Source organism: Tinamus guttatus, unplaced genomic scaffold, assembly GCF_059628265.1.
Source record: "Tinamus guttatus ecotype Peru unplaced genomic scaffold, ASM5962826v1 Tinamus_guttatus_pri_ptg000226l, whole genome shotgun sequence".
Taxonomy (NCBI): domain Eukaryota; kingdom Metazoa; phylum Chordata; class Aves; order Tinamiformes; family Tinamidae; genus Tinamus; species Tinamus guttatus.
Window position 1 is genome coordinate 707899 of NW_028288760.1, and position 27272 is coordinate 735170.

Sequence of the window (27272 nt, forward strand, 5' to 3'; positions counted from 1 at the left end):
ATGCATCAGCCTACATTCAGAAAAAAAGAAGGCTGACAAACATTAGTGACCTTTGGGGGAAGGCAGAATATTGAGTAACGCGTGTGCATAAAATGTAACATCCGCAAATCAGAGCTCAGGCTGCTGTGACACTTGCCCCAAGGGTGGCTTTTCTGCTGCGGGCACCTCCTTCCCCACCCGTGTGGTGGCACCACCTGCAAGGTCAGCACGAAGGGCAGCCCGTGAAGAGCTGCTGGACCAGGACACGCGTCAGGCGCACGGAGGGACAAGGCAGGACAGAAGACAGACCAGCACATGCCTGGGACTCTCTGGTTACCCTCTGCAAAGTGCAGCCAGCAGTTTCTTTGACTATGTTGGGAGGAACTGGCTGGGGCAAAGTGTTGGTTATGTTGTACAGAAAGGCCATGCCAAGCTGGCAGAAGAGTGGGGAAGACTGACACGTTAATCTGAGCCACAAGTAGCATGCCATAAAAAAGAGCAAGCATCTGCATGATATTGGGATGGAATTTGGATCTGATTTTTTCAAGTGGGAACTCCAGACATGACTGGGAGTCTGGTTTTCCATGGGTATGTTTTAACTGCCTGCAGGGTAAACAGACCATTTTGTTTCTCCTTCTGTGACAAGCTCGCCCCGAGGTTCTTGCACCAGCACAAACACCTTTAGGAATCTAAAACATAAGAAAGACAAAAAGAAAGAGACTGGATTAGAAAGAGATTGGGGAAAAAGGGATCCCTTAAGAGCAAGCATTGCCTGCAGGAGGTTAAAGGAAAACACAGCACCCAAGCATCTACCAGGTTATCAAGGGTTAAGGAAAGCTCCTGATCTCAGCTTTAAATTGCCCCAGCACTCAGAGCAGTCATGATCTCCCTCAGCCCTTCCCTCCAGCACCAGGGAAGGGCATCCCTGGGAACACAGCCCTCCTGCAAGGAGGGATGCAAACCTAGGAGCAGGACCCCAGCGGCACCTTCCCACTGCAACAGGAGAGAAAACAAAAGCTTTTTGCCTTCTAAACCTGCAAAGGAGTATCTGGTCATGGGACTGTGCCAAAGAGCATGACATAAGCAATGATACTGAAGGATAATCAGCAGCCAACACACAAGAAATGCTGCAGGTGGATGCACAGCAGCCATCCTGCACACAGGAGCCTGTGTTGACCCTTCATTCTTAAGGGGTGACAGCTGTTTTAGACTTTAAATCCACCGTAGGTCACACTGGTGTGGCCACAGATTTCTGAAGCAGGGTAAGTTTTCTATGTGGCCAAATGAAGCAAGGACCCAGGAATTTGATTTGGCCAAAGAGTCTGCTGTATCAAAGCAAGTATCAGATGCAAGTCCAAATTCCCCTTGCATTTCAAGGAACCTTCAGATCTCCTCTGCACCCACTTCTATAAAGAAAAGAAGTTGGAGGGCACTTGTTTTGCATCAGTAAAGTTAAACTAAAATGCATACCCATTAAAAAAAACCTCACAGGAATGAGAAAATAAAATGTTTATTAGAAGATACCATAGTACAAGAAGCTATAAAGAGACCTGACAGATGAGGATTTTTAGAAAATAAGAGTACAAAAGAACAGCCGCACTGGCCAGATTTAACAAACTTGAACACAAAATAGAAGTTTCTATATAAGTCCAACCAGATGCAGGCAGCTGAGTAACCAAAAAAGTTTATCAACATAAGAGTTATCAAAATGGTTGAGTAGAGCAACTGTCAATAAAACAATTTATTTATATATATATATATATATAAAAGAATAAAAATGAAATTCAAGTAACTTTAGTTTTTAAGTTATGTTATATACATTTTTAATCTAGGAGAAACAAGGACAAGTATTTAACAAAAGGGATTTTAAAAAGCCACAGACCAGTTTATAACTGCTATCTCCTAAGCCATTTGGCAAGCACTAAATAATGAGCTACGTGCTAGACACAAAGTTCAGGCCGAGGCCCTGCACGAGGGTCCAGCAAAGCCCGAGCGGAGCTGCAGGGCTGGGCCCCACGGAGCCGCCCCACGGAGCCGCCCCACGGAGCCATTGCTGCCGCTGCACGTGGTGGAGGGGAACAGCCCCTCGTGCTGCCCCTGGCTCCAACAGCTGTTCTGGGAAACGGAACTTCACAAAAGGGTCTGTCTGTGCCAAGCCACCCAAACAGCCAGCCCTTCCCGTGGAAGCAAAGATTTTTTTTTTTTTTGTGAAATGGGGAGTTTTTATAAAGATGGTTATTTTAGGTGGGTTCTTGTCACACTATTTCGCTTAGTAAAAGTGTGTTTTGTTCCCCAAAAGATGGGGGTATCATACCTAAGAACACAGCACGGTCACACTTGAGCCAGCTGAAGGTCCAACTGGTTCCAGAACTGGACAAGCACCAGATACCCAAGGTGGGCAAAGGGCAGTGGTGCAGAAAAGCCCTGCAACAACCTGCAGCAATCTGTGCACAGAGAAATTATTTTCCTCCTCCTCTAGCGGTTACAGGTTGTCAGAAGCCCCAAAATTGAGCTTGTGTCCAAGAGACCCAGTTCTTCATCTATACATTTCTAACATTTAGGGAAGTTTCCTGTGTGCATCACACAGAATGAACCAACTTCATTGCCTCTCATTTTCATTAGGAAGGACAAGAATACTGTTCCTAACTAAGTTCATACAATTTCATTGGTAGTGATGTACATTTCAATTTAAGATGAGAACCTATCAACACATCAGCTGAGTGAACTGCACTTAAGAGTCATTCACTGATGGAGACGAGACGTGCACTGATCTCTACTAAAGTAAAGCTCCTGCAACAGATCTCATAGAACAACGTAGCAGCAACCCAGTGGAATAAAAGGTGAACAGGCCTATGCAAAACTACTCAGAGATTTCCTGAAGTGGTTTGTACATATCTGGAAAAAAAAAAAAGAAAAAAAAAAAAAAAGGCAAAACAAGATAGACATTACTGCTCTCTTTGCAATAGAGTTTGCTAAAACCCTCCCAACTGGACAGAAGTGACTGCAGCGCCTGGATTACCTTCACTGACCACCTCAGCTGCAGCACAGCAAGCCCAAACACACGTGTGAATAAGCCCGGGGGGCTTTCACAAAGCATCTACACTGCTTTTCTCAAGCAAAGCTGCCTCAGGCTCATGATGCAGGCACAACTCAGCCACACAGGTTGACCTGTGCCACTTGCACTGGCTGAAAGTCACAAATTTACTCAGGGTTGATGTGAAAGTCCTTGCATTTCCCTGTAGCTAACGTTTAGAGATAACTAGCTGCCCAAATGTCTTTCCAAAAATAGGGAAGAACTGTACAAGTCTGCAAATGCTTTAGCACTTAGTTTGGTTTTCAAGAAAGTCACTGTTTCAATTTGAAATTTTCAAGGCTGAATAAAAAACATTTTCATTGACACATTAAAATCAAATCAGAAATCTGCAGCTTGCAACAAGACCCATCTTTTAAACACAGCAGCATTTTCCCCAAATCTTTACACTGCTTCCGTGACAAGGAAAGAGCTCTTAGTTTTTCTTCTTAATAAGAGATTTGAGTTAAATAAAAAAAATCTAAATATTAGAGCCCCTTTACATTAGCTATTTGCATACACATTTGGTTTGGTTGCCAAAGGCCAGCAAAATTAACAGAAAAACTTAAAAGGATGGAAAGAATCAGCTAGAATAGAAATGGCTGTGACTGCATCCGCATTCACTCCCGGCACAGCCTGCGTGTTTACAGTCATTGAACAGAACCCTGTAACTTGCATAATATCTTTAATGTACTGATATGATCTGCTGGCTGCTGTCGTGATGCTCCCCCGGTCTCTCCAGAAGGATGAGTTATAAAGAAGGCTTTGCTGGTTCCGGTTGGCAGGGTGTCAACACACACCGTGTCGGGGGTCTCACCCGTCTCGCTTCGCTGCGTTCCCGCCCGCCTGCCTCTGCTCCCGGGCCACATTCCATGGCCACGTCCCGTGCCGCGGATCCGAGGCCGAGCGCCACGCTCGCTGCTCAGGGTACATTTAGATGGCACCCTGGCTTGGCGCTTTCGAGCAGCCCACAGTGCTGCCCAGCAAATTTTGCAGCAGAACAACAACATTGCTGCACACAACGCACTGAATCTCCCTGGCAGGGAACACAGATGGTTAGTGAGATCTCGGGCCGCTTTCTGCCTTGTTCTGAGAATGCACTAAGTGCCCAGCCCGTGGCTGTCCCTCTTGCCAAGGTGCAAGTGTTTGAGCTTTTTGCACTCTTTTTGCATCTCGGCTCTCCCTCTCTGCCAGTGCTAATAAAACTATTGGATTATGACAAAACTCAACAGGAGTGCAGGCTGCCAGCTGCTGCAGACATGGCCCTGCCCTGTTTAATACCGGGCCCAGAAACGGCAAGCTCATCACAATGCAGTGCTGTCCACAGAGAAAGGCTGCTCTCTGCCTGGTGTCCATACTGCCCCATGAGAACACTTCAGCTTTCTTCTAAATTAGATGAGGCTGCTTGTTTCACACTAAGAACTTTTCGGAACCATGGTAGGCAACAATGAACTGATTAAGGATTAAATGACTGAAAAGCCCACATGCCATTTAACAGCAAACTTCCAATACATCTTGACTTGGAAGAAGACCAAAACCTTTGGATTCCTTGATGTATCACATCACCAGGCGATCACCACGCTGGCACATATCCTAACCAGGACTCCTTCCCTTGCGTGCACTACTTGCTTACAAAACACACCTCATTTATAAGGGTTTAAAAGCAGTGAAGAGAAACAAGAGATGGGAGCCTAGGCTCAGAGCGTCTCCACTGATTGTATATGAGCAGAAGATGAAACCATTACTTGTGACTTATCTGAAATAACTGTATTTTAACTGAAATGTCAATACATTCCAAAAACTATTTTCTGAAATGTCAAGGAGGGAAAGAATAAGGAATCTTTCTTAATGTCATTATTTCACCAATTTATCAAGGATCACAGATCGCTGTGTAGACAGTTTTTGGCAAGATCTCTCTTTCCTCACACAAAATGTGTTTCCCCTATCAAACACATTAACAAACTAAATGATGACCACGTTTCAATTCAGAAAGTCCACAGAGTACATTAGGCTCTGAAAAGCTACCCTCACTGCAACACAAAACAACAGTCTAAGTATTTCATATGTAACTTTCCACAGAAAGTTTGGGACAGTTGTGAATACAGACAAGATGTAGCTATCAGATACCACCTAGATATATAGGGGCATCCCATAACTATTCAAAACAGCCCTGTGTTTCCTGCACCAAGGTGGATGTGCAATAGCAGTTACTTTTGAACAAGCACTCTCTAGGAAAGGCTGCATCTCCCCTCTAATTTTACACTATCCTTCCTTCTCTGACCAATAAAAAGCATGTTTTGCAGAACGAAGTCCATGTACAAAATAATGCACTTTGTGGCACTGTGCAGTCCTTTAAAAGGCTCTATCTGCAACACAGAGCAGTTACAGGATCGGATAGCTCTGAAAGCAAATAAAGTAGTAAAAGTAGTATTAAATATAAGTCATAGCACCTTTGGCATTTTTGTCCAAATAGACTTCAACATATGATGTAGGGACATATCCCTCCTCATCTTCATTCCTTCGGATTCGTGTCCACCCATCACCTTTGTCTTCCTCTATGACATACAGCATCTCTCCTTCTGCTACAGAAATTGTTCCTTCATTCTGACCTGAAAGACACAGTAAGACGTAGTTCAGGGAGGTTCAAAGGGGGAGCTCTTCAACACCTAATACAGTACATTTTCCATCAGTAACAGTAGTTTATAGAGTGATGGGTGATGACGTGATTTGAGACTTGTTCCCAGAAAGCCCTCCCAGTGAAAAAATTCACAGGGGTACCTTCAGTACGAAAGGGATGAAGCACATGCCAGGAATGAAATGCATAAAACAGTAATCAGCTAAATTCCGTTTTGTGATTCTCTTGGTGCAAAGAGCCCCCACATAAGGTGCGAAAAATCGGCGTCTTAGTGCCACTCTACAACACAGAATTTCAACAGAGCCTCTGGCATTTTCTTTGTCTATTTAAGCACTGCAGGGGTTAAATAAGTGTTCCCTAGTTGTATTTGTGACACGAACCAAGTAGAACAGTAAGAACAGTAAAAGAAAGGTCAAATGATACCTTCAAATGTATACAGAGCTTTACATGTTCCTATAGTGGGTAGTGGTTCTTCATCATCAAATTCATCATCAAAATCTGTTGCAGGTACTTTCATCTCAGTCTCCTGACTTTGCTCTTCTGTGTAACTGCCATCCGGGCTGCTCAAGAGAGGAAAATACACAGCAACTATAGCGACCAGCCCCAGGAGCAAAGGCAGTGACTTGGTTAGCAGACACTAAAAGCCAGGGGAGCAACTGCAGCTGGAGCAGCTCAGAAAGAGCCGCTATCAGCAGCTGCCATCACAAGGCCATGAGAGTCATTTTTCCCCATTAAGACTCGTAAAAGGCCCCCCTCTCACCTTCACGGCCAGCTAGCACACCTTTCATCATATTCAGAAGGGCAATTCTTACACTTTGTACCTTCTACATGCTAAAATTAGTATGCCAACAGCCTCCTGGAGCGCTCGCCCTCAGACTGGCCGTGCAGCAAGCTCCAGCAAGCTGCTTCCCTTGTGGGAGGCACCTTCCCAAGGAGTGGAGGGAGGCAGGGGGCAGCGCCAGCAGGACGGCTCTATCCAGATACTGTACCTCTCCCGGTCCTGGGCACAGCTGTTCACTGCCGACGTGTTCTGGGCCTCATACAGGCCGCTCTGGCGCCGGGCCTGGTCCGTCCGCATGGGCAGCCTGCCCTCCACCTCGGCCAGCCAGCCCTGCAAAGGGAAAGCCGCCGTTTCGCAGCTCTGCTGCCCCACCTTGCAAAGGGACACATGCTGCCTTTATTTTGCTATGTTACATTTGACATTCAGAGCAGGGAGCTAAAAAGAGAGTAAACATTTAAATTTTCTTCTGAATGCAGTAGTTAGAGGGTCTATATTTTGTATTCTAAGTGCATATTAAAAACTCCAGTCTTGCAAAAAACAAAACAAAAAAAATCACACACTTGCTGAAAAGTTGGTTCTTTTGCAGCACAGGGTGCCAAAAACAGTGACTTGAGAGCAGCAGTTAATGACAGCTGTTCCACTGCTGCTGCTCCAGTCACAATAAAGGGAAAAAAAAGATATCTGTGGCAGTATATAGTAGTCTCAATAACATGAGAAGCCCAGCAATCTCATAGACTGCTGAGTGCAAGAGGCCTGGAGCTGGGTGAGGAAGAAACAGTTTGTTATTTTCAAAAGGATAGGTAAGCAATAGATAGTAAACAACTGTAAGAAGCATATAAATTAATTGGCTATATCTATTTATGTCCATAGTGCAACTGGGTGAAGCCTTTCCTCAACTCTATAACCCTTCTAGAGTAATTATCATGGTATACATTTCTAATGCCTTCAGTTATTTCAACCACTCCTTATGCTCCTGAGATTTTGCATCTCCAAGCTGCTTCCTGTTCATGGCAGACTGTTCCTTAAAACACATTTCATCTGATGGCTTCTATCTTGCTGATAGACTTTCAATGATGCTTTTCATTAACATTCATCATTTTTTCCACAGACAGATGTAACATGATGTTATTCATTAAAAAACCATCCGAATTCTTCTGGGCAGTCCAGAAAACATGGTATTTTTTTCCCCTCTTCCTCTACTCAGCATAATTTGCTTTCTGTGTCAAATTAAACAGCAGGGTTGTTGGCTGACAATCACAGGAGATGGTGCATATCTGTGTTACACAAAGAAGCTCAAAGATCTCCATTAATACAAGTGACTTACCCACACATAGCAAGAAAATGCTTCAATATGCCTGTCTGAAAAAGCACAGGAGCTCCCACTTACAATTAAGCATATGCTGAACTACTTTGTACTGAAGCAGGGCATGGTTGTGGACACCAGCATCACAGAAGTACATTTGTTCTTCTGTACCTCCCATACCTCAAATTTCTGAACTTCTATTCGTAACTTTTCAATGTTCTGTCCAAGTTCTGCTAATCTGTGGTCCACGCTCGCTGCATCTCCCATCTGTGGGTTCTTGATATACACATCTTTCATTTTCGTTAAGGCATCTCTGACAGAGAGAAGAAAAATAAAACATGATGTAAATGTTGGTGCAGCTGCAGATAAATCCCATTCTCTGAGGGAAAATAAAAGGAGAATAAACTGCCTTCTCTTAAACTCTGGTTAAAACCTTACCTGTCATGAGAGTAACAACACCCAGACAAGGATTTTTCTCCTGCACAGACCCAGCCATTTATAAATAGTAACTGTAAAATTGCTTGCCAGAGAAAAATTATACATCGAGAGATGAAGAACAGAGTGAAGCCTTTACCTACAATGTGATATGTGACACTGTGCTCAGGCCTTGCACTAAAAGAAGCTCTTTATTCCCCAAGCAGCTGGGGATTCTTCCCTGGGAGTGAGGTCAGCTGAATGAGCCCTACGAGGGAATGAAGCCACAAGATGTGCTGTGTTGGTACAAACAGGCAGCATATTTAGACCAAGGGATTGGAGCTCTAAGTGTCCCACTTCAAAAATCTCAGCAGAAAACTGACTGAAAGCGTTAGCAAGGAAAAGGAGGAATATTTAAGGCATGGCACTGACTTTCAGCCTGCCATACTTTTTATTTAGCACTAGAATTTCCACTTGCTCTCCTGGGCAGGGGAGGAGGGAAGTCTTGCAACCACTGCAAAGAGCAAAGCCTTCACTTTTCTAGATGCATTATCTTCCTAGTTGGGGGACACAAGACAAATGGTTGCATCGTTCCTCTCCATGATGCACTGAGTTCAAGTTTAGAAAATGGGACAAGGAGCTGCATGTGAACCTATTAGTAATAAAAATGGAGTGCTATCTGGAAATTCTCACCCTACTTGGTGCCTTTTATTTATCTTTTGCAATGCAAATCACTTGTAAGATATTTATTTCTCACTGCTTAAAATGAGGCTAAACCCAGATGGTTTGTATTTGTCACAGGGTAGCAGCAGACGGACCTCGGTGACATGATTGACCCTGCTTCCTGGTTAAGTTATGCAGTATTTTTTATTAGACCATTTTGGGGGGAAATGTTTCAAATCAACTCAGCTGCCAAATGCCCAGGATTTCAGAAGATTCCAGTTTTAGGGCTTACTACAAGGAATGTGGTATGGTAAGGCCAGCAGTAGCACGTGCCCTCAGGAGCTCGGCCGGGGAAGCCCAAGGAGCTGTCACCAAAGCAATGTGCTACCTCCGACCCGGGGCAGAGTGAGGCTCAAGTTCAAAACCAGAACAAAAAATCACCATGATGAATACTTAAGAGCTTAGAAATGGGTGAACTTACTAGCCCATTTCCTGTATTTCGAACAGAACTATTCAGCTTTTCTCTAAGCATTATTTTTGGGGAAAAAAAGAGTTAATGTTAGTCCCATGACTCCAGTTAACGCTCTTTATATGTTAGAGTTTCCCACCAAACTCTTGACAATTGCAGCCCTGTGCCTGCTTTTCTTTTGTGTGAAGAGAAACTGGGAAAAAAAGTGTGGGTGGCAAGGAAGTGGGACTGCTCTGTGGCGGGAGCCCTCAGGGACAATATTTCAAATATATGAGTCATGATTTTTAAAAACTCTATATTTAACAGCTGATGCTAATTCCCTACTCAATTATATGCTATGTTTATTTAAAATAACCTCATTTTGCTCTGATTTTGTACCACATTTTAACTCCAGATTTCCTTGGAATCAATGAAGACGCAAAGGAAAAATCTTATAGAGACAAATATAAGGTACCACAGTAAAAAAAAAAAAAAAAAAAAAAAAAAAAAAAAAAGAAAAAGCACGTGTAAAACAAAAGTAATACATCTACATGCTGCCTTCCTTTCTTATTCATGGCATCAAATATAAAGAAGAAATTCTAGAATATCAGACCAAAATATGCAGATATTTGCAAAGCAAATGTGCAGAAAATTCAGACATAACTGTACAGACACAAAATACCAGCAATGTTTAGGGACAGAGTACTATCAGAGAGAGGCTAAATCCTGAAAGCCTTCAGGAAAGAGAAGCTGTGTCTCCTGCAAGCACCGCATGCTGAATCTTTATCACAATTGCACAATTGCCAGAATGAGAGCAAACACTGGAAGCAGCAAACGCAGGCTGCCAGAACCAATAAAAAGCACATAACTAGAAGGGCCTTGTTCTCAGAATGACAAATGCAGCCTCACAGAAAAGCACATCCACAAAACTATAGGGCTCATCATCTCTTCTGCTTCCACAAAACACACGCTGCACATCAGAGAGCCCTGACGCACCACTCGGCGCTTCTGGTGCTGTCATGCTCATAATCACCTCTCTCACTGGGATCTACCCACATCCAATTTCGCCTGTCACATTAATAAGCAACTTGTTTAGTGCTCAGAGATCTACGATTACAGTTTTGACTGAGAGTATGTATTTAAATCCTGTACTTTCTTTGGAAAGCTCAGGAGCTGCTCACATCACACCCATCCTTGTCTGGCTAGCAACTGATCTGCAGGCGTCCTTCGAAGCCGCAAGAATGCAGCTCCACAAGAAGGAAAAACTGTTTCCAGTTGCTTCACTTCTATTCCCATCTCTGTACAAGAACGTTTCATGCACCCAAGGGGATGAGCAGAATTAGCTGACAGCCAACTCTTCCTCCAGCTTTGACCCCTACATCAGCAAAAATTAACTGATATCAGAGCTTGAGTTGTAGAGCGTGCTGCAACTCTTCTCATGTGTTTTTACTTCTATAGTATTCGCTGTATATTTTTTTCCTTGAACAACACCTCAAACAAGCCAAGAACCTTCTTTGTACTTGATCTTTCTTGTATTTTAGTTGTTTACATTCTTCTAAATAAGACTACCTTCTTCATATTCATTGTAGGGGGCTGGCTTACCTTTGATCCATCTCCTTCTGAATGTCCTTGTTTAGTTCATCAACTTTTTGCTGAAGCTTCTTTCTTCTTTGCTCAGGTGGGAGATTGCTGAAATCTTCTGGCCCTGCTCCCTGCACAGAGTGGAACGGAGAGAGGGGGAAAAAAAAAAAAAAAAAGAGGAAAAATGAGAGCCTGCAAGAACCTGACAGAGTTGCATTTTGAAAATGGCTCACAGAAGTCTGTGCAAAATCCCTATGGTCTGAAGCATTGCCAGTGTTTGCCTTGAGAGTGCTCGGTCACGGAATGGTGGGAGAACTACAAGCTTTAGAAGTTTGGGACCTACAAGCTTCAGAGGTAATGGAAACGCCTGCTCTGGGCCTCCTCGGTCTAAAGGCACGCTGCACATTTTCCAGGATCCATGCCCCCTGCCAAAGGCTCCTCTCTTACTTGCACCTGCAGGAACGCTACCAAAGCCAAAGTCAGTCCATCTGAAATCATAACTGAGATAAATTTTCAGCAGTGATTCTGCTTGAACTAAAACCTCCTTTCTGCCTTCAAACTGCTAGGCCTCCTCCCAGTTGCTTCAGCCATGCATAGCAGAGGCCATGTAACAACTAACCTTTTTTCTTCCAAGTACCACCTATATTTGGCTGGCAAGGAAGATGGCTTTGGTGGGTTATGCTGAAGACAAGTCAATACTAGTCAGCTTCACTACAAGAGTCAAGTCTATGCTGATAATTATAAATGTTTATAAATTTTATTTTGGTTTCTGCACCTTCTATACATCATTTTTAATAGGAGCTACTGGCATCTGGGAGAAAGAAGGGGAACAAACACAAAGCCAAGCAACCAAATTCAGTGGTCCAGGAGCTTACTGGAAACTTGTGATCAGCAGTGCTCACCTTACTGGAATGCTGAGTATCCTGCTCAGAGGAGCGTGATTTAGTGGACACCTTGTCACAAAATGCTACTTATCAGACATGTGCAACCTCCACCTAGTGTGCCCTGAGACAGGGCACAACTTGTGCATTTGCTGAATGCAGCTTGGAGGCAAAATATGCAGGTGTCCAGGGCACGGAGGGCAACTGCAGGCAGGTCCTGAGCTCTTCCTCCAGCCTAGCACTGCAGGCTCTGCATCTCTGCTCACAATGCTTCAGACCAAAGGGGGAACGCGGCACAGAAAGCATGCCCGAGACCGACGGCAATCCCGCAGGTTTGATTCCATGCTCAGTAACATCCCGTCACAATAGGGGCTACGGTTCCTCCTCCGAAAGGAGGAGTCAAGGAGCTGCTCTTGCACATGCTGGGTACATTTCATGCTCTCAAGCAAACCACCCGCCACGGACCTTCTCTGGAGTAGCGAAGGTCACCTGCATTTGCCTAAAAACGCTTCACAGTGCGGTGCTGGGACACATCTGTGCTATTGCTGATGTGCTGTCATGGAACAGCAGCGTGTGCTCACGAGATATCCTTGCATGAAAGTACTGGGGTTTACGATGCAACTTATCCACTATGGTTGCAAAATGAAGGACCACATGAAAGTCGGCCACGTCTGGACCAGTTCCTGGGCTGAAGCTACATAAACAGAAGTGTGCAGACGCTCTAGTTTGGGCTTCCTTTACAGCTAGGAGACATTAGCAGGTCATCAAGGAGCCACTACTTTCCTTCTCAGGCACTCCCAGGTCTCAGTGCTCTCTGCTCATCATTGGATTTGTAAATTTTGGGGTTGGAGGAAAGGCAGGTCAGCCCATGTACTTGGAAAGATGTATTCCTACATACTAAGGCTTGCCTTGGCAGCACAACACACTAGAGCTACGACCAGGAAAGCAGCAAATGGAAATCCTCGGTATAAACACTGTAGGCCAGCCCAGTGTCTTGTAACAGCTGAAAGTTGTGAGCAAACTGGAGCGTGAGGACTTTAATCCCGCCTCTCGCAGGTCTTCGTTAAGAAGCAACATTGGTGCTCGAGGAAGACGCCGCGTTCCACGAGGCAGCAACAGGGCCTCAACCACCCCCAGCGCCGTAGCCAGAGCTACGTTCGGTAGCTTCGGTGGCAACACCTGAGCCTCAGAACGAGCTGCTAGGAGCAGAACCAGGATCAACGTGCGTGTCAGGAGAGAAACAACCGCGAGAGGGGACAGAGGCCCTGACTGAGGACCAAGAAAACTCTCAAGGTAACGTAACTAATGAGTGGCTGCCAATCCCCAGCGCTTGCGGGACCGCGCGAGATCCTGGCGCCTCACGGCCTGCGTGAGGCGGGTCGGCGCGTCGCGCTCTGCTGCCGGGATCACCCGGGGCAGGGACAAGCGCCCACGAGGACAGCTCTGCTCCAGCACCTCGAGGATCAGGTTCAGCATGGAATTTGCTTCCCAAATCTGCTCACCCCAGCCCTTTCCAACTCACTAGCGCATTTCCTTACCGTGGCTCAAGAAACCTTCCCAGCTGCATCCAGGATGGAATTTAGGATTCGTATATACGTTATCATTGGCAAATTCTAATCAGATTGAGTTAACCTTCTGGGTTAAAGTTTACAAAATTTTTAATATAATTATTAGTTATTTTGGAGGACTACATAGGGCTGTAAAATGTAGGTGATAATGGTGCCAACTTCCAGTAATACCTGGACACAGAAAGCAACTTTGCAGCTGTTTTCAGTTACACTAAAGACTTGCATTTCTCTCTATAAATGGTCCCGCAAACACACCGAGACCATTAGTTTTTAAATGCTTTAATGCATACTTCAGACAGAAGCAGAATTACTTGATATTATTTTTCTACATTTTGATAGCCCTAGATTATAAAAATATAAACTAAACTAGATATTAGAGTTAATGTTTTAGCAGCTTATTAGAATGACTGAATTCTGATCACCTCTATTAGACTCCAGACCTGTGTATTCAGAGTTATCTGATAAATATCAAAAAAAGCGAGACACAAAGAAAAAACAAATTTAACAATTTCAGTGTCATGTCACACGTGGCACAGTGCACATTAAAACACAGAAAATAGTGATTAAAACACAGGACATGCATGCCGTAAATGTGCTTACCAGCTTGAGAGAAAGCTTCATGTAAAAATTGGAGAGATACAGGAAAATAAAAAATAAAAAAATAAAAAGAGAGAGAGAGAAAAAACAACAGTGCATCAGTAGAAGAGGAACTGTTTTGGACCACTGTTACAATAAAATGACACACATCCCCCTCGGCATTGGGCCGTGAAATGGGTAACACTAACAGATCAGTGCAAAAGTTCACAAGATGGGCCAAGATGAGCAACCCGCTGCCGTTTCCTCAGCGGAAGCAGGAGAGGAAAAGCCTTGTACCTCTATACATGTGCTTTGGTAGCGCAGGTGAATACGTGGCCTGGGCTGATTCATTCACAGCTGCTGGGACCACAACGGTGCTTCTCTCCTTAGGGGAACATCTTTGATGCAAGGATGGGAAAAACAGCTCAGGACTTGCAAGTATTGGCAAGTCACTCAAGACCAAAAATGCACCGAAATGCAGTCAACTATCAGCCACATTAGACAAGGTCTTAGGATAGGAGTGGAGTGAAACCTAGGCAGAATTTAGCAAAGAGGGACTCCTGCTGCAAAAAGCACTAGGGGATCTCTTCAGAGACAGACCCGAGCTCTCCAGGCTGCGCTCAGTGACACCATCCCTGACCCAGCCACAAGCACCTTGCACAATGCACTCCTGCTAGCTATTTCAGATGCTTCATGTTCTTGAAACCTTCATAAGGAAACACTCATCAAATAAAACTTCCTTTTGCTACATGGTCAGATAGCCAGGACAAAGAAGGAGATAAACCCCTCTTTTAATGTCCAGCTGCTTCTATGACAGCATCCTAAGCTGCTCTCCAGGCTCCTTATATGATACAAAAGGTAGAGTCTTTTAGAGGTCACCGCATTTTCTGGTATAGAGCCAGAATACTACCTCCTAGCTACCCTGGGAAAGTGGGAGACTACGTAAGAGGGGAGGCGTATGTGTAAAATGAGACAAAAAGAAAAAAATCGTGCCCAAGCCTTGCCCAGCAGCAGGCTCGCTCTGCCCTGCGGCTCTGCAGGGCCTCGACCTGGCAGCCGGAGCTGAGCGAGTGCACGAGGGCACCCAGGGCGCCCAAACCCTCCTCCCCAGCGCGGGGAGCCGGGGACAGCTGCAGCTGCCACGAGCCAAGGGGACTAAGAGCATTAAAGCACCTTCCGTGCCGAGGAGCCCGAGCTGCTCAAGATGTGACAAGACATTCCTAAAGGAGACTCGAATCTGAAGCTGGAACTGCCTAACGGGCTGGTCTGTGCTCCAGGCAAACAGCAAACACAAGTGAGGAAGCACCTCTCCTTGCAGGCAGCAATCTGTCTTGTCAAACTTCTGCACATCGGGGTTTTGCGGCAATGCCAACATGAAGGTGCCTCCTGCATGCGGCGCTTTCACACTTCCTGGTGCTATTTTTATAGCCAAAGCACAGTTCTTTACGATTGGATTTAAAATAAAGGTAGCACCATCAATTCATTTGATAACAGGTTTTAGTAGTATGAACATTTTCAGATATAACTGCCATCATTAATCAGTAGATTTATATAGGACAACCACCAGATGAAAAAATATGGCTGTAAAATAGTGAAATATCCCATTAGAGGTGATCCATCCTGTGACAACGCGGCTTCCCCTGAGGCTCAGCCCATTAGTAAGTAAATACACAGCAATAACCACAGCACAACAGTCAAATTAACTCTCTCAGCTAAGAGGCCATTGAGAAAAACCATCATTTTTTGAGGGGAATAATCATTCTAGAAAGGGGTAGAATGCACTAAAACACGTTGCAGAAGAAATTTGGTCGAGGCAGCCTTTATGTGCACAATTGCTTTAGCATTCCTGTGAACTTTAGCAGAGACATGATCAGCGCAAATTAAGGTTCTTGCACATTTATACAGACAACATTCACGGTGCAGAAAAGATATTTACCTACAAAAGCACTCTATAGAGGCACAAATGTATGCTACATGCGCTACCTTGTAAACACTACTCACTCCAAAGCCACTACGCTACTGCGGAGACCCCTCTGCTTTGAGGCTATTCTTTTGCTGTAAATTCAGCAGTTTTCAAAGGGATTACAAACACAGGATTGCCAACTCTTACATTGTTAAGTAGGAGAAAAATAACAAACTTATTCATAGCATTTCCATCCAAATAGTACATCAGGGATTGTTACAACCAGTACAAATAGTGCAGGTCATAGATTGAAAACAACGAAATGCTGAAATAAGTCATTTTCACAGTTTTCAGTTTCTGAAATGTATCAATAATTTCATATGTCAATAATTCAATTTCTGCAAACATCAACAATCTGAAAATAAATCTGCATTAAGCATTCACTAAATAGCTACTTTTGCCAATTCTGATGGGTTTTCACAGCTAGAAACTTGCTCAGCTCCCGGGAGAACAGCGGCATTTCCCCCCTCCTCCCCCGCGCAATCAAGTAATTCCCTTTCCACAAATGGAGCAAATCTGTTTCAAGCTGTCAATTTAGATCAGGTCTAGCTTAGTATTGCAGGGAAAAAATGAAGAGCCTGAGAGCCACAAGCTTCAATAACACATGAGAGCGCATGAAAGGCAGCAGGTCCATGTGTTATTGGACAGTCACAGACACTAACCTCACTTACAGAGGATGGGATTGAAATAACCCCTGAGTTTTCCGCACAGGCAAGAGGTAAGTTTCTTTTACCTACCTCTTCTTCTGCAGCAACCTCCCCTATACTCTGCTTTCTCAAGCGTCAGATTGAGGAGTCACAAATCTCGATTCCGTGAACTATCACCATTACAGAAAGTTCAGGGAAACGTCAGAAAGTGTCACAGTGCTCTACAACCGAGGCACAAAACACTCCATGTGCCATCACACTGCTGTAATTTAGGAGGTTTGGTCAACAATGGTCAAGACCATATTCAAAACCACACACAATTAATTTGGAATAAATGCACGGAACCCACCTGCAGCAGGATTAGGATTTCTACGCTGTTACTCTTGCTACCCAAGCAAGGGCACTTTAAGTAGGTTCCACATCAGACTCTGAATTTCCCAGGCCCAACCATTAATTGTGCCAATTTCAGCATTTCTGGGACTAGCAGCTGAATCTTTCCTGCCTGTCACGCAATGAGCTGTAACTTGCCTCGCACCAATTTCATGGTTTTCCTTTCACCTTTTCCAAGGCACATTTCCACAGCACACTCCGAGGGCGTTGTAAGTGGGGTTAGCGACTGTGCAGCAAAGGTATGGGTTCATCACACCATACGCAGACTTACAACGTATTCCCTAGCCTCAATGGCACACGTGGGAGTCCCTAAAGTCCTCTTCATGAGTTCTTTGTGAAAATACAAAGACTGTGTCTGCTGGCGAGTCAGCAAGAGAAAACACATCCGTTACGGTGGAGACGAACAAGGTATCTCTACGTCTACTGCTTCTACAGCAAAAACAGCTTAGTGTTTAGCCAGCCTTTAAGTGCAAAGGGAAACTTGCTAGCAACTACATAAGCGTTGAAGGGGTTTAGTATTTTCACAATAACTAAGTGCTATGTTTTTAAAGGCTAGCTTAAACACACCAGATCAGAAAACAGCTTCATTCAGGTTGGCATGAACCAAGGCTTTAACCACCCCAACCCACCAAGAAAACCCAGGTCTTGGATTAATATATATTATATATTAAAAGACCAACTATTCCCATGGCCAGGGAGCAGAGCAAGAGGTTGGTTTGTTTGCTGATGCTGGGCGGTCACAGGTAACAGGGCACGAATCACTCGGGCAGAGCAAGAGCTACGAGGTCAGGGAACAGGGAACACAGCAGGGCACGGAGGGAGGACGAGTAAGGGAAACATCAACTGGTGCAAGGACAAGAGTTTCACATTGTACTGAAGTCTATGATTTCTACTAGAAAGGAAACCACAAAAATCCCTCCGCTGGAGGCAACAGAAGGGCCTGGAGCTTGGAAGCTGGTTAAGGATGGGAGTAGCCACGTCCCAGCTCCCAAACCCATCTGCTTTCTGTCTCATCACAGCCCAGGCCGAGTTGAGAGAGGCAAAGCAGGTCTGCAAAAAGTCACACAACATAATTCAAAGGAGTAAGTTCTACCCCTGGATTTTTTTTTGTGTGTGTGTGTGTGTGTGTGTAGAAATACAGCTCTTTAAAAAAAAGATGCTGAAGTTATTGCTCCTAAAGCAATAAAACAAAAGAGCACAAAATTAATATTAAGCAGCAGAGTACTGAGTTTTTTGTCCTCTAAATAGAATTACAAAAAGCAGAGCAAGCATAAATGAAGTTGTCTTATATAAATGGTTCCTCATTTTTGTACTGTCTTTAACTTCCCTAAAGACACAATTTGATTTAAATATATTTCTTTCCTATACTGCCCTTCTAAAGAGTTATTAGAAACAGCAATGCCCAAAATTACATGTAAGAAACTTTGCCCCCTCCTTTTCTAGTTTAGATCTGTAAGTGCTAGCACAGCCCTGCAGCACTCTCTATAATGGACATTTCTCCTGCAGCTAGGGCTAGAAAAAAGACAACTTGAAGGGCATAGGAAAATGTGATTAGAAAACCATAGACACTGACAAGAGTCAGCACCTAAAGCTATTTTCTAACCGACTAAGATTTCATATTGGCAGTGATCACCAATATTCATATTGGCTCTTCTACATTAACCTTGCATCTGTTGTAAATTAATTGTTCAGGCATCTGTTTCCTTCTATGAAAATAAGATTCATAGGATTTTTTGGTTTGGAAGCAAAATTAAAAGCAGACTGGGCACAGGATGTATTAATAATTATAAAATTACTTTTTAATCAGTTAACAATGATTTTTTTGCTTTTATCAGTTTAGTGATTCCTCCCTCCAAATGCAATGTAACACAGTAAATTTGAACTTCATGTGGAAATGACTAAAACATCCCATCTATCCAGACACACTCTGATATCAAAGGTTTTGTGGAGAAATCGTATGGGAATCTATTCAGTCACTTATTCTAAAGGATCAAGTACAGTGTGCAGTTCTGCTGCCTTTGATTTTTATCCTCTTAAGGTCTTGATGTGTACTAGACTTGTTCACATTAAGTAGTTTTCATCCTTGGAAACTAATGCAGAAAAGGAGTATGACCCAGTTTGCAGTGAAATAAATTGTTATAGTGATTTTAGCTGGAGTTAACAGCTCAGTCCCTTAACAAAGCTGGGAAGGATTTGCCTCTGGACAACTTTGTTGCATAATCTAAAATAATATTTCAAACCTCCCGCAGCTAAACTCCCAACAAGGTGTCTGGCAGGAGAGGGGCTTCTGTCCCTGAGCAGCAGAGACAGGATTCAGATGAAATTCTTCAGCGTGCGGAGCCAAACACCCGTTACGCTGGGCTGTCCGGCCGGCTCCCCACGTTTCCTTTCCAACTGTTGCTTCACACTTCTGCATCCCTCTGCACAGATCAAGCGTTCTGCTGCTAAACAGCTTCTCCCCACTCCCTCCCTGCCTCGTTTCTTTGGTAAAACGACGATCTGGTATTTGCAGCATTATAACTCATCCCCAGCTGCAAAGTTTTGTGTCCTTTTGGATTGTGCAAGGGGAAAGTGGAATAGAGAGGACTCGAAATGGAGCTTTCGGAAATAAAACTGATATGGTAAGAGGAGAATTAACAGTGTTACTGACCTGCAGTTTTTATACAGGGACCAAATCAGACTATGTCAGCTGAAATTAATGCCAACCACTCCTTCGTCCTTTGACAAAATAACAGGATTTTGGGATGGGCTTTTTTTTCTAAGAGAACGAAAACATTTCCTCTTTTTGGCCTGCTGAGAGGGTTGAGGGTTTTTAAGGCCATAGGGGCTCTTTTTGTGACCTTTCAGTCCAACCCCTTGTAGGGCACCAAGCACAGCCCTGCGCTCATAAACTCCGGCCACTGGGACCTATGTAACGTGAACTCTCCAAGTTCTGAAAGCAGACGGTGCAAACAGCAGAGCTCAGCTGCCCCTCCTGCTTCTACATGAGCTAAACGGCCTCAGTTTGCCCCGCTGCAGAAGGACGTGATAATCCCAGCGCTGGCTTCCAACTCTGCTGCATGACTCAGGCAGGAAAACTATCTGCATACAAACATCCTGGTGCCTAATGCGGAAGGAAATGAAATAGGAAAAAAAGAACACAGTGAAAGGTTTAAATGAAGATTTAGCAAGTGCCTTTCCTTTTGTGTGTTAATGGATGTGTCAGCCGCGATTAGGAGGGGATTCCAGAGAAATCTATAGCAGGCTGCTTGCCTTCGCTCTGCTCGCTGCATCGCAGCGTGAAGCAGCCTTGCAGGAGCCAACCCGCCACAAAAGCTGCCTCCAAGAGACCCGCAAGTAGCACATCCTCCTAATCTGCTCCTAATGTGGAACTGAGAGACTGTTTTCCCCCCTTAAGAGCCACTGAGAAAAGATACCATGAGCCAAACTGCAACTGTTTGGGAAGGAGGCCTGTTTACAGAACATACCTTCCGACAGCTTGGAAACTTTCAGCTTCCTCATCAGAAAGCACCAGAACGGCGCTTCTTTGGGATCTAGTCTGAATCACAGCGTCACTAAATGGCAATTCCCTAGGAAAGAACTGGAAACTTTTACATAAGAAAATTGTCTGTGTTCTTGATGTACTTTCTGTAACCAGATGATACAATTGAAATCCTGTTTACAGCCTTGTTCTCAGTTCTCTGTAACTAACCAACACTGAAGTTCCCCAGTGAAATCATGTCTACTTTCATGTAACTCCAGTCCCCACGCCCAAATGTCAGTGCAGTCCCTGGAGCAGAGTTTGGGCTTTTGAAAGTAGTTATATCCTTGTTATTACAGTCTGCTCTAAAATAAATAAATATTTAACAATTGTGTCTCCTTGGTATAATTTTTTATAAGAGGAAATAATTCTACAGCTCCTAACTTAAGAACCAAAGCCATACTATGGTAGCAACTTCTCAGTAGGGGCTTGCTGGAAGGAAATCTGTTCACTTTGAGGAAAGAAAAGTTCCATCTTGGCGGTTATTTACTTAACTACGGCATACAAAGACCACCAAGAGTGGTTTAATTTAACTTCAACACCAACATCTTAATGTCACTTAGTGTCAGTCCAGTAACAGAGCCCCAAGGCCTAAGTGGAAGCCACTGAAAACATTGAATTAGGGCTGCCGACTCAAGGACAGACAGACACATGCTGCCTCATGTCCTCTTCTCTGCAGTTCATTATTGCTTATATCTGTTTCCTTTTCCATAGGCGTGTGACTAACTGGTAATTTGGGATTAAGCCTTGAGTAACATGAGTCAGGAAGCAAGTCAAACCTTCTCATCTTACTGAAATGTCACGGTCCTGGATGCAGTTAAAACCCTTGGGAAGTATCAGCCCCAAACATTTAAAGCCAACTGTAATCAGTATACCTATAGAAGATGCAGAGAACATCAAAGTTTCCTAATGTCACCAACATGAAGGTCTTGATTTAGGGAAACTCATACCTTATAAGCTAAAGCTACTCTAGTGCCACCTAAAAGCATCTAGGTTTCATGTCTCCACCTGCTTTATCTTAAGAGTTGGCCTTACTGAACAAGCAAACACTCCAGCCCTTGGGCAGCGCCTGGACGTGCTGTTCCCAGCACCACAGCAAGGGACATCAAACCTTTTCAGTGAAGTGCCTGAACCTGCCCCAACTCCAGTCTGAAGCATTATTTCCTAGAACCCCTCCTAATCCACTCTCCTTCTGACAGGGGTGCTGAGCAGAACGCACCCTGCAGAGAAGGTTGCTCATGATTAGGGGGGAAACATTGACCATCAAGACCAGAGAGCGTCTCCATGGTGCTCCCCCAGCTCTGCTGCAGATACATGTGAGACCACTAAACTATTCACTTAATTTATCTTTGGGATTTTAACACAAGGATTACAATGCTGAGCTGCTCCATCCACACTTTGGACAAATTTTTCCCTCAAGAATAATAGGTAATTTGGATTGGGAAGCGTATTTTTTGTGGTTTCACTGTGGTGTTTTTGACTACAAATGTCTTCCTACTTTTTGATTCCTTGGATTTGTCTGCATGTTATAATAAAACACAATAGGTTTATTCACAAAACAAAACAAGTTTTTACATAAACAGAACGTGCAATAAAAGCGCAAGAAAAAGAAAAGAAAGAAAGAGAGAGGTATCCAGAGGAGAACTTACCCCGCGCTTTAGGCTCCTGAAGCAGTGGATTTTAGGTTTGGAGGTCATGAACTCGTTGAAGCGATGGGAGAGGGGTTCCTTTTGCTGCTTGGGAGACTGGGGGCCGTTGGGAACAGCAGAGGGTGAGGCAGAGGCAGGGGGAGGAGGAGGGGGCTGATGGGGGGATGTTAAAAGGGACATAAGCTACGTATAAGAGATGGAGAAGTGATAGAATAAAAACCAAAAATAAAAAGATAAAACACAAAACGAAAATAAGCATCAAAACCAATATTTGAAATCCAGAGAAAAACAATTAAATAATTAAATATTAAAGGCCATGGTTCAAAAGAAGGAGAAGAGCAGTATTTAAGTGTTTGTTTAAATTAAAAATGCGATAAATGGAAGATTTTAGTAAATGATGCAACAGAAGAATAACACCAAGTATTCTGACAGGAAGCTCATGCAGACTTCTCCATGCAACACTCTATCCCCATCAACTGCCCTGTCCTCGCTCTGTGGACGGCTGGAATAATGCTTATGGATAGAGCTTTCAAATACCTGAATTTAAATGGATCAGATAAGGAAGGTACCTTAGTGCCCAGTAGTGTTTCTATTATCTGGAAAACAACAAACCACATTCCTTCCTGCTTCCAAATCACACCTCTAACGTGCATCAAACTTCACTTTAAAAGTTCTGCTGTGAATTTGCTCAGGTGTTAGTCCTGGTTTTCCCTTCTGGCTACACTGATGTAAGCACCAGAGAGAGGAGCTCTCAGATCCGCCCAACACGATGACCCATTTGGATCAGGCAGATTTTTGTCCTCGTTCTGCGATTAGTGCAAGCAGCTTGATGAGGGTCAGAGCAAGAAGGGTGAGATGAAAACAGTGCAGCTACCCTAGGCTTGCATCAGTGTTACTGGGAGCACGTACAGTCCAGTCATCCTGACACATCCCGTAACCCCAGGTACGCACTGCCATGCATCATGGGGTAAAATGTGACAATGAAATGGCCAAAAAACAGACACAGAAGTTAACATGTTTCTTTTCGAAAAAGTCAACTGCTTCGTTAGTTATGCTCAGTTCTGCTAAACTAAAAAGGAATCACAGTTATTCCTCATTCCCAGCCACCCAAGTGCAGAGCCCACTGCAAAGCCTGTAAGGACAACACAAACGAGAAGCCAAGGAGAGGCTGAGAGTGGCGAGGCAGTAACCCCACGTCAAAGCTGCCCACAAGTAACAGTGTTAGTCAGCACACAAGGCACTACGTGAGTGGTGCACAAATCCTTCTCTGAAGGAGGAACAGAAATGGACCATGGCAAAGACATGACAACTAAAGATAAATAAATATATGAACAGTAACATAATTAAAGAAATTGTACAAAAAATAAAGATATATAAAAAAATTAAGCAACAAAAGACTACAACAAAACACCATATTAAGATATTAGTTATTAACTTTCTGAAACTAAAATTCTCTTAAAAAAATTGCATTTGCCAGGATTACGAAACAAGGCAGAGGTTACAGACTACAAGCACACTAGCACCCAGCTGAAGTTTGCCGGTCAGTACCTTATTTTTCTTGATGAATGGCCATAACTTGCCCTTGGATTTGCTGCCAAACTTCGGTTCAGACTTCCCATCCCCTCTGGAATTGGAAAGGCTGGATTCGGAGATAGTCCTCTTCATCGGCTGGGTGAAGTCCTCAAAGTCAATATCTCCCGGAGGCTCAAAACCCGATTTAAAGGCTTCTATTACCAACTGGGAATCCTACAAGGGGAGAGAGCCAGTGTAAGTGCAAACATTTCAAAGGGGGGTTGTCACCAGCCTGGTGGCAGAAGAGAACAGTAAAAGGATGGTAACATTTGCTTGGGCTGAAAACAATTTCCTCAGAGGGGAGAGCTCTTCCAGAGCTCAGAATCAAGACAAAAGTCTTCATCTTCAAGGCACTTTTTTTTTTTTTCTGGACCCATTTTCACTCTGGATATATAGCATATAAACACACTTATTTGCATGTAAACTCAGATTCAGAGCAGCTCAGAAAATGCATTTAAATCTAAAGGCCCCAGGGAAAAAAAAAAAAAAAAAAACACCCACCACAACAACAACAAAAAAAACACACTTATGACCTGTTCGACTTTCTGGGAAGGAGCTTTTTATGTTACAATGTTTTAACAGTTTTCACTCGAAAATCATTAGAGAAATTGTGTTAGAACTTGCAGATATCTCAGGAGCCTCCAGAGAAGACAACCACCACCCTGCTCAGGAAAGAAGGGTGAACTTGCTGCTTTGAAAGTCCAAGCCTGTAGGTGAAAGAGCCCTCAGGAAAAGCTGAGTGTGATTTTTAAATATATCCAGAGGCCATGTTCAATTCAATTAAGCAAAACAGATACAGGAAGAATTTTGTAAAAGCATCCAGGCAATACCAAAGCAAATTAAGACACAATATCCTCAGTCTATCAGATGCACTGCAAAACTCAACACAACCTTTACAGTAGTACACCACTTTCAATTATCTTACCTTAGTTTGACATTATAACTTTAATTCTAAACAATATCTTCTAAACATTTGAAGATATGCTTTAATAATCATGAATACAAGGCTAAGGAGGAAAGAAGATGCTATAAATAAATAAATACAAGATTAAATTAAATACTCAACTGATGTTTTATCCTATGCTTTTCTTTTTCCCTCTCTTAATCGTACAGTATTCTTTGCATTTATTCAAAACACCCTTCCACTACAATGGGGCTAAAATTAAGCATCATGAATGGTTATGGGTTATCAGAGAGAGATAGTGTCATAACAGGAACTTTGAAGCCCAGAACAGATGAATTCTATCTGCTGGAGCTCTCAGAAGCAACCTCAGCAGCCTGCCCTTGACACACGACCTCTGCTTTGCCCGAGTTGCACTATAAGGAGGGGAGTTAGAAAAGCAGCATATTAGAAACAGAGCTAGCCAGGACTGTGGCTGAATTCTGACAGCTCCCACTGTTTAATGGGGCATAGAGCAATCCTGTTCAGACAGTTGTAAACGGAATAACTAAGCCTCAAAGCTTGGCTGTTTGGAAAGTCAGGCATGAGGCAAAATATTAAATATTAAAATATTAATCTATTTTATTTATCATTTTGATTCTAACTGCATCCAGGGCAATAGGGGCTCTGGCAAGACATGATGTCCATGTTTTTGCTAGTACCAACAGAAGGAAGGAACACACAGAGTAGTGCAAGAGTAATCCCTCAGTAATTCTGAATGTGATTCTTTTGGATAGAAAAAGTGATAACAACAAAGAACACCAGTCAAGGGCTCAGAAAGAACTTCAAATAAACCATTGCCTTGTATCAGTTTTTGTGGTTTCTAAGGTAACTCATACATTTCAAGTTTAGCGATGCTGTTGCAGGGTTTTTATGATTACCAGATCCTGGAGATTTCCCAGCTGGGAAACACATGTCTGTGTGGGCCTCGAGTTCCACACAACAGTGCCTCCTCCTCAGCAAGCTCTTGGTTTTACTCACTGTTGTGCTAGCTGTGTTACCACCAGCTGTCCCTGCATTCTGCTTTCCTGGAATACAACCTCATATGCAAAGTGGACTAAGGCTCAGATCTAGCTAGGCTTTCCTATTCAAATTTTTCCAGGCTTGAAAAAGATAAGGAGACAACCTTCAACTTGAACGTAAAATCCATCTCCATTCAAAAATCTAGTTTAAACCTTAGGTGTTTCATCAAAAGTCTCCCTAAATGTTTCGAACAGAACAGGTCTAGAAATGAATCTCACCCTAACATGATTTTTTGCATGCAGCACCAGGAGTTGTACACCAAAGGGCACATGGTTCCAGCATGAATTTCATGTCTCATCTGCCCCTTCTCCCAATCCCAACACAGCAGTAATTTTCCAATCCCTCGGCTTCCCATTCCCGTACTGCTCTGCGCAAGGCAACTGCTGAGCGGGAGGAGAGGATTCATTTCAAAACCTCAGCCTAAGGCTTATGCCACCAATTAACTGCAGGCTCCAGGCTCTGGGCAACGAAGAGCACAGAAAGGACCCCAGTGAAAAAGATGTATGGGAAATTCCAACAGGCAGCACGACACACGTGGTCTGTGTTTGAAGCACTGATGTGATCCAGGAGAGGGTTGAAAGAGCAGTAGAGACTTCATTTATGAAAGCAGCAGATTATTTTGAAAACTGAACAGAAAACATATTTGCCCTTGTGTTAGCTGTATATCAGGAAACTCTTCATTGGCAAGTTGTTTTTTTGTTTAATTCCTACAATAACGTTCAGTAAGTCTCAAATCTTCAAAGAAAGAATTTACAGCAAAGGAGCAAAATATGCCAAAGTTGTATTCAAGTATTTACGTAGCCAACATTGTAAGTACTTTATTATAAGAGGGCTGAAACAAAATGTTTCTGCAACATTCAGTTGTTTGATAATCATAAAGAAACATACCAAAAATCCACCTGTATAAGAATTGGTGATTATTAGATATCTGGAATACGAGTAATACAAAGAGTAGCAATCCTACTCAGAGGGATGATTAGAGAGCCCTCACACTGTGGCCCGGAATTAAGTTTTAAGACTCCATACAAAGTGATCAGTAGTGAAGACAGCAACAATTCAAAGAAGGCGACACTCACGTTCTTGTGATCAATTGATTCTGCCGCCTTCGTTATTTCATCCAGACACTTTCCAATGATGGGGATCACTTGGCGGTCGACCTCTGCAAAAGTCTTCATGGATTCACCTATCCTCACAATTCTTCTTTCTTCCATTTCTTGTATTTTCTAGAACATTACATTTGATTTTGATCAGGTATCAAAAGCAGCTTCGCAGCTTCAATCAATTTATCTCCCTAGCATATACCATCCCCTTTTAAAGTTATGATTTAAGAACAGCTGAACTCTGCTGCTCTCATGAAAGCCAAAATGTACACTGTTCCCTCAGATATCAAAATACTTTTCTAAACATATTATCTGTGTTTCTCTAACTAGGGCTTTTTCCATTAACTTTCCATGTTTGAAAATACTTATTCACCAAAATCCCAGCCTTTGTAAGGACATCTCCTAGGGTTTCCAATGTAATTCCTGGAAAGCTGAAAGTTTCTTCATTATTTTGTGACATGTTCTGAAAGACTTTATTTCCATTCCAATAGAGAAATGGAGCAATCAAAAACTTGATATTCTCACCCCCTCCACACCCTCCAAAAACCTTGCTCTGCAGGTAGTTCCCA

At 43.4% G+C, this 27272-nt stretch overlaps 1 protein-coding gene across 19 annotated transcripts in view; it reads right to left on the minus strand.

The window, feature by feature from the left end:
- Nucleotides 1–273: 273 nt before the first annotated feature.
- The window catches only part of FNBP1 (formin binding protein 1), an 85572-nt gene continuing 58573 nt past the window's right edge, over nt 274–27272 (minus strand). Inside the window, exons 9-20 of one of the 19 annotated variants that reach the window (XM_088525250.1) lie at nt 26680–26826; nt 23617–23814; nt 22069–22251; nt 17171–17257; nt 13924–13938; nt 13746–13781; nt 10896–11005; nt 7949–8081; nt 6674–6795; nt 6108–6247; nt 5500–5658; nt 274–668 (exon numbers count right to left, since the gene is read on the minus strand). In XM_088525250.1, the coding sequence (XP_088381376.1) occupies nt 661–668; nt 5500–5658; nt 6108–6247; nt 6674–6795; nt 7949–8081; nt 10896–11005; nt 13746–13781; nt 13924–13938; nt 17171–17257; nt 22069–22251; nt 23617–23814; nt 26680–26826 (1338 nt within the window). In that variant the 3' untranslated portion in view covers nt 274–660. Of the gene's footprint in view, nt 669–5017; nt 5659–6107; nt 6248–6673; nt 6796–7948; nt 8082–10895; nt 11006–13745; nt 13782–13923; nt 13939–17170; nt 17258–22068; nt 22252–23616; nt 23815–26679; nt 26827–27272 lie in introns of those variants that run through there. The other 18 variants (XM_088525252.1, XM_088525266.1, XM_088525249.1 and 15 more) reach the window with 18 other exon arrangements.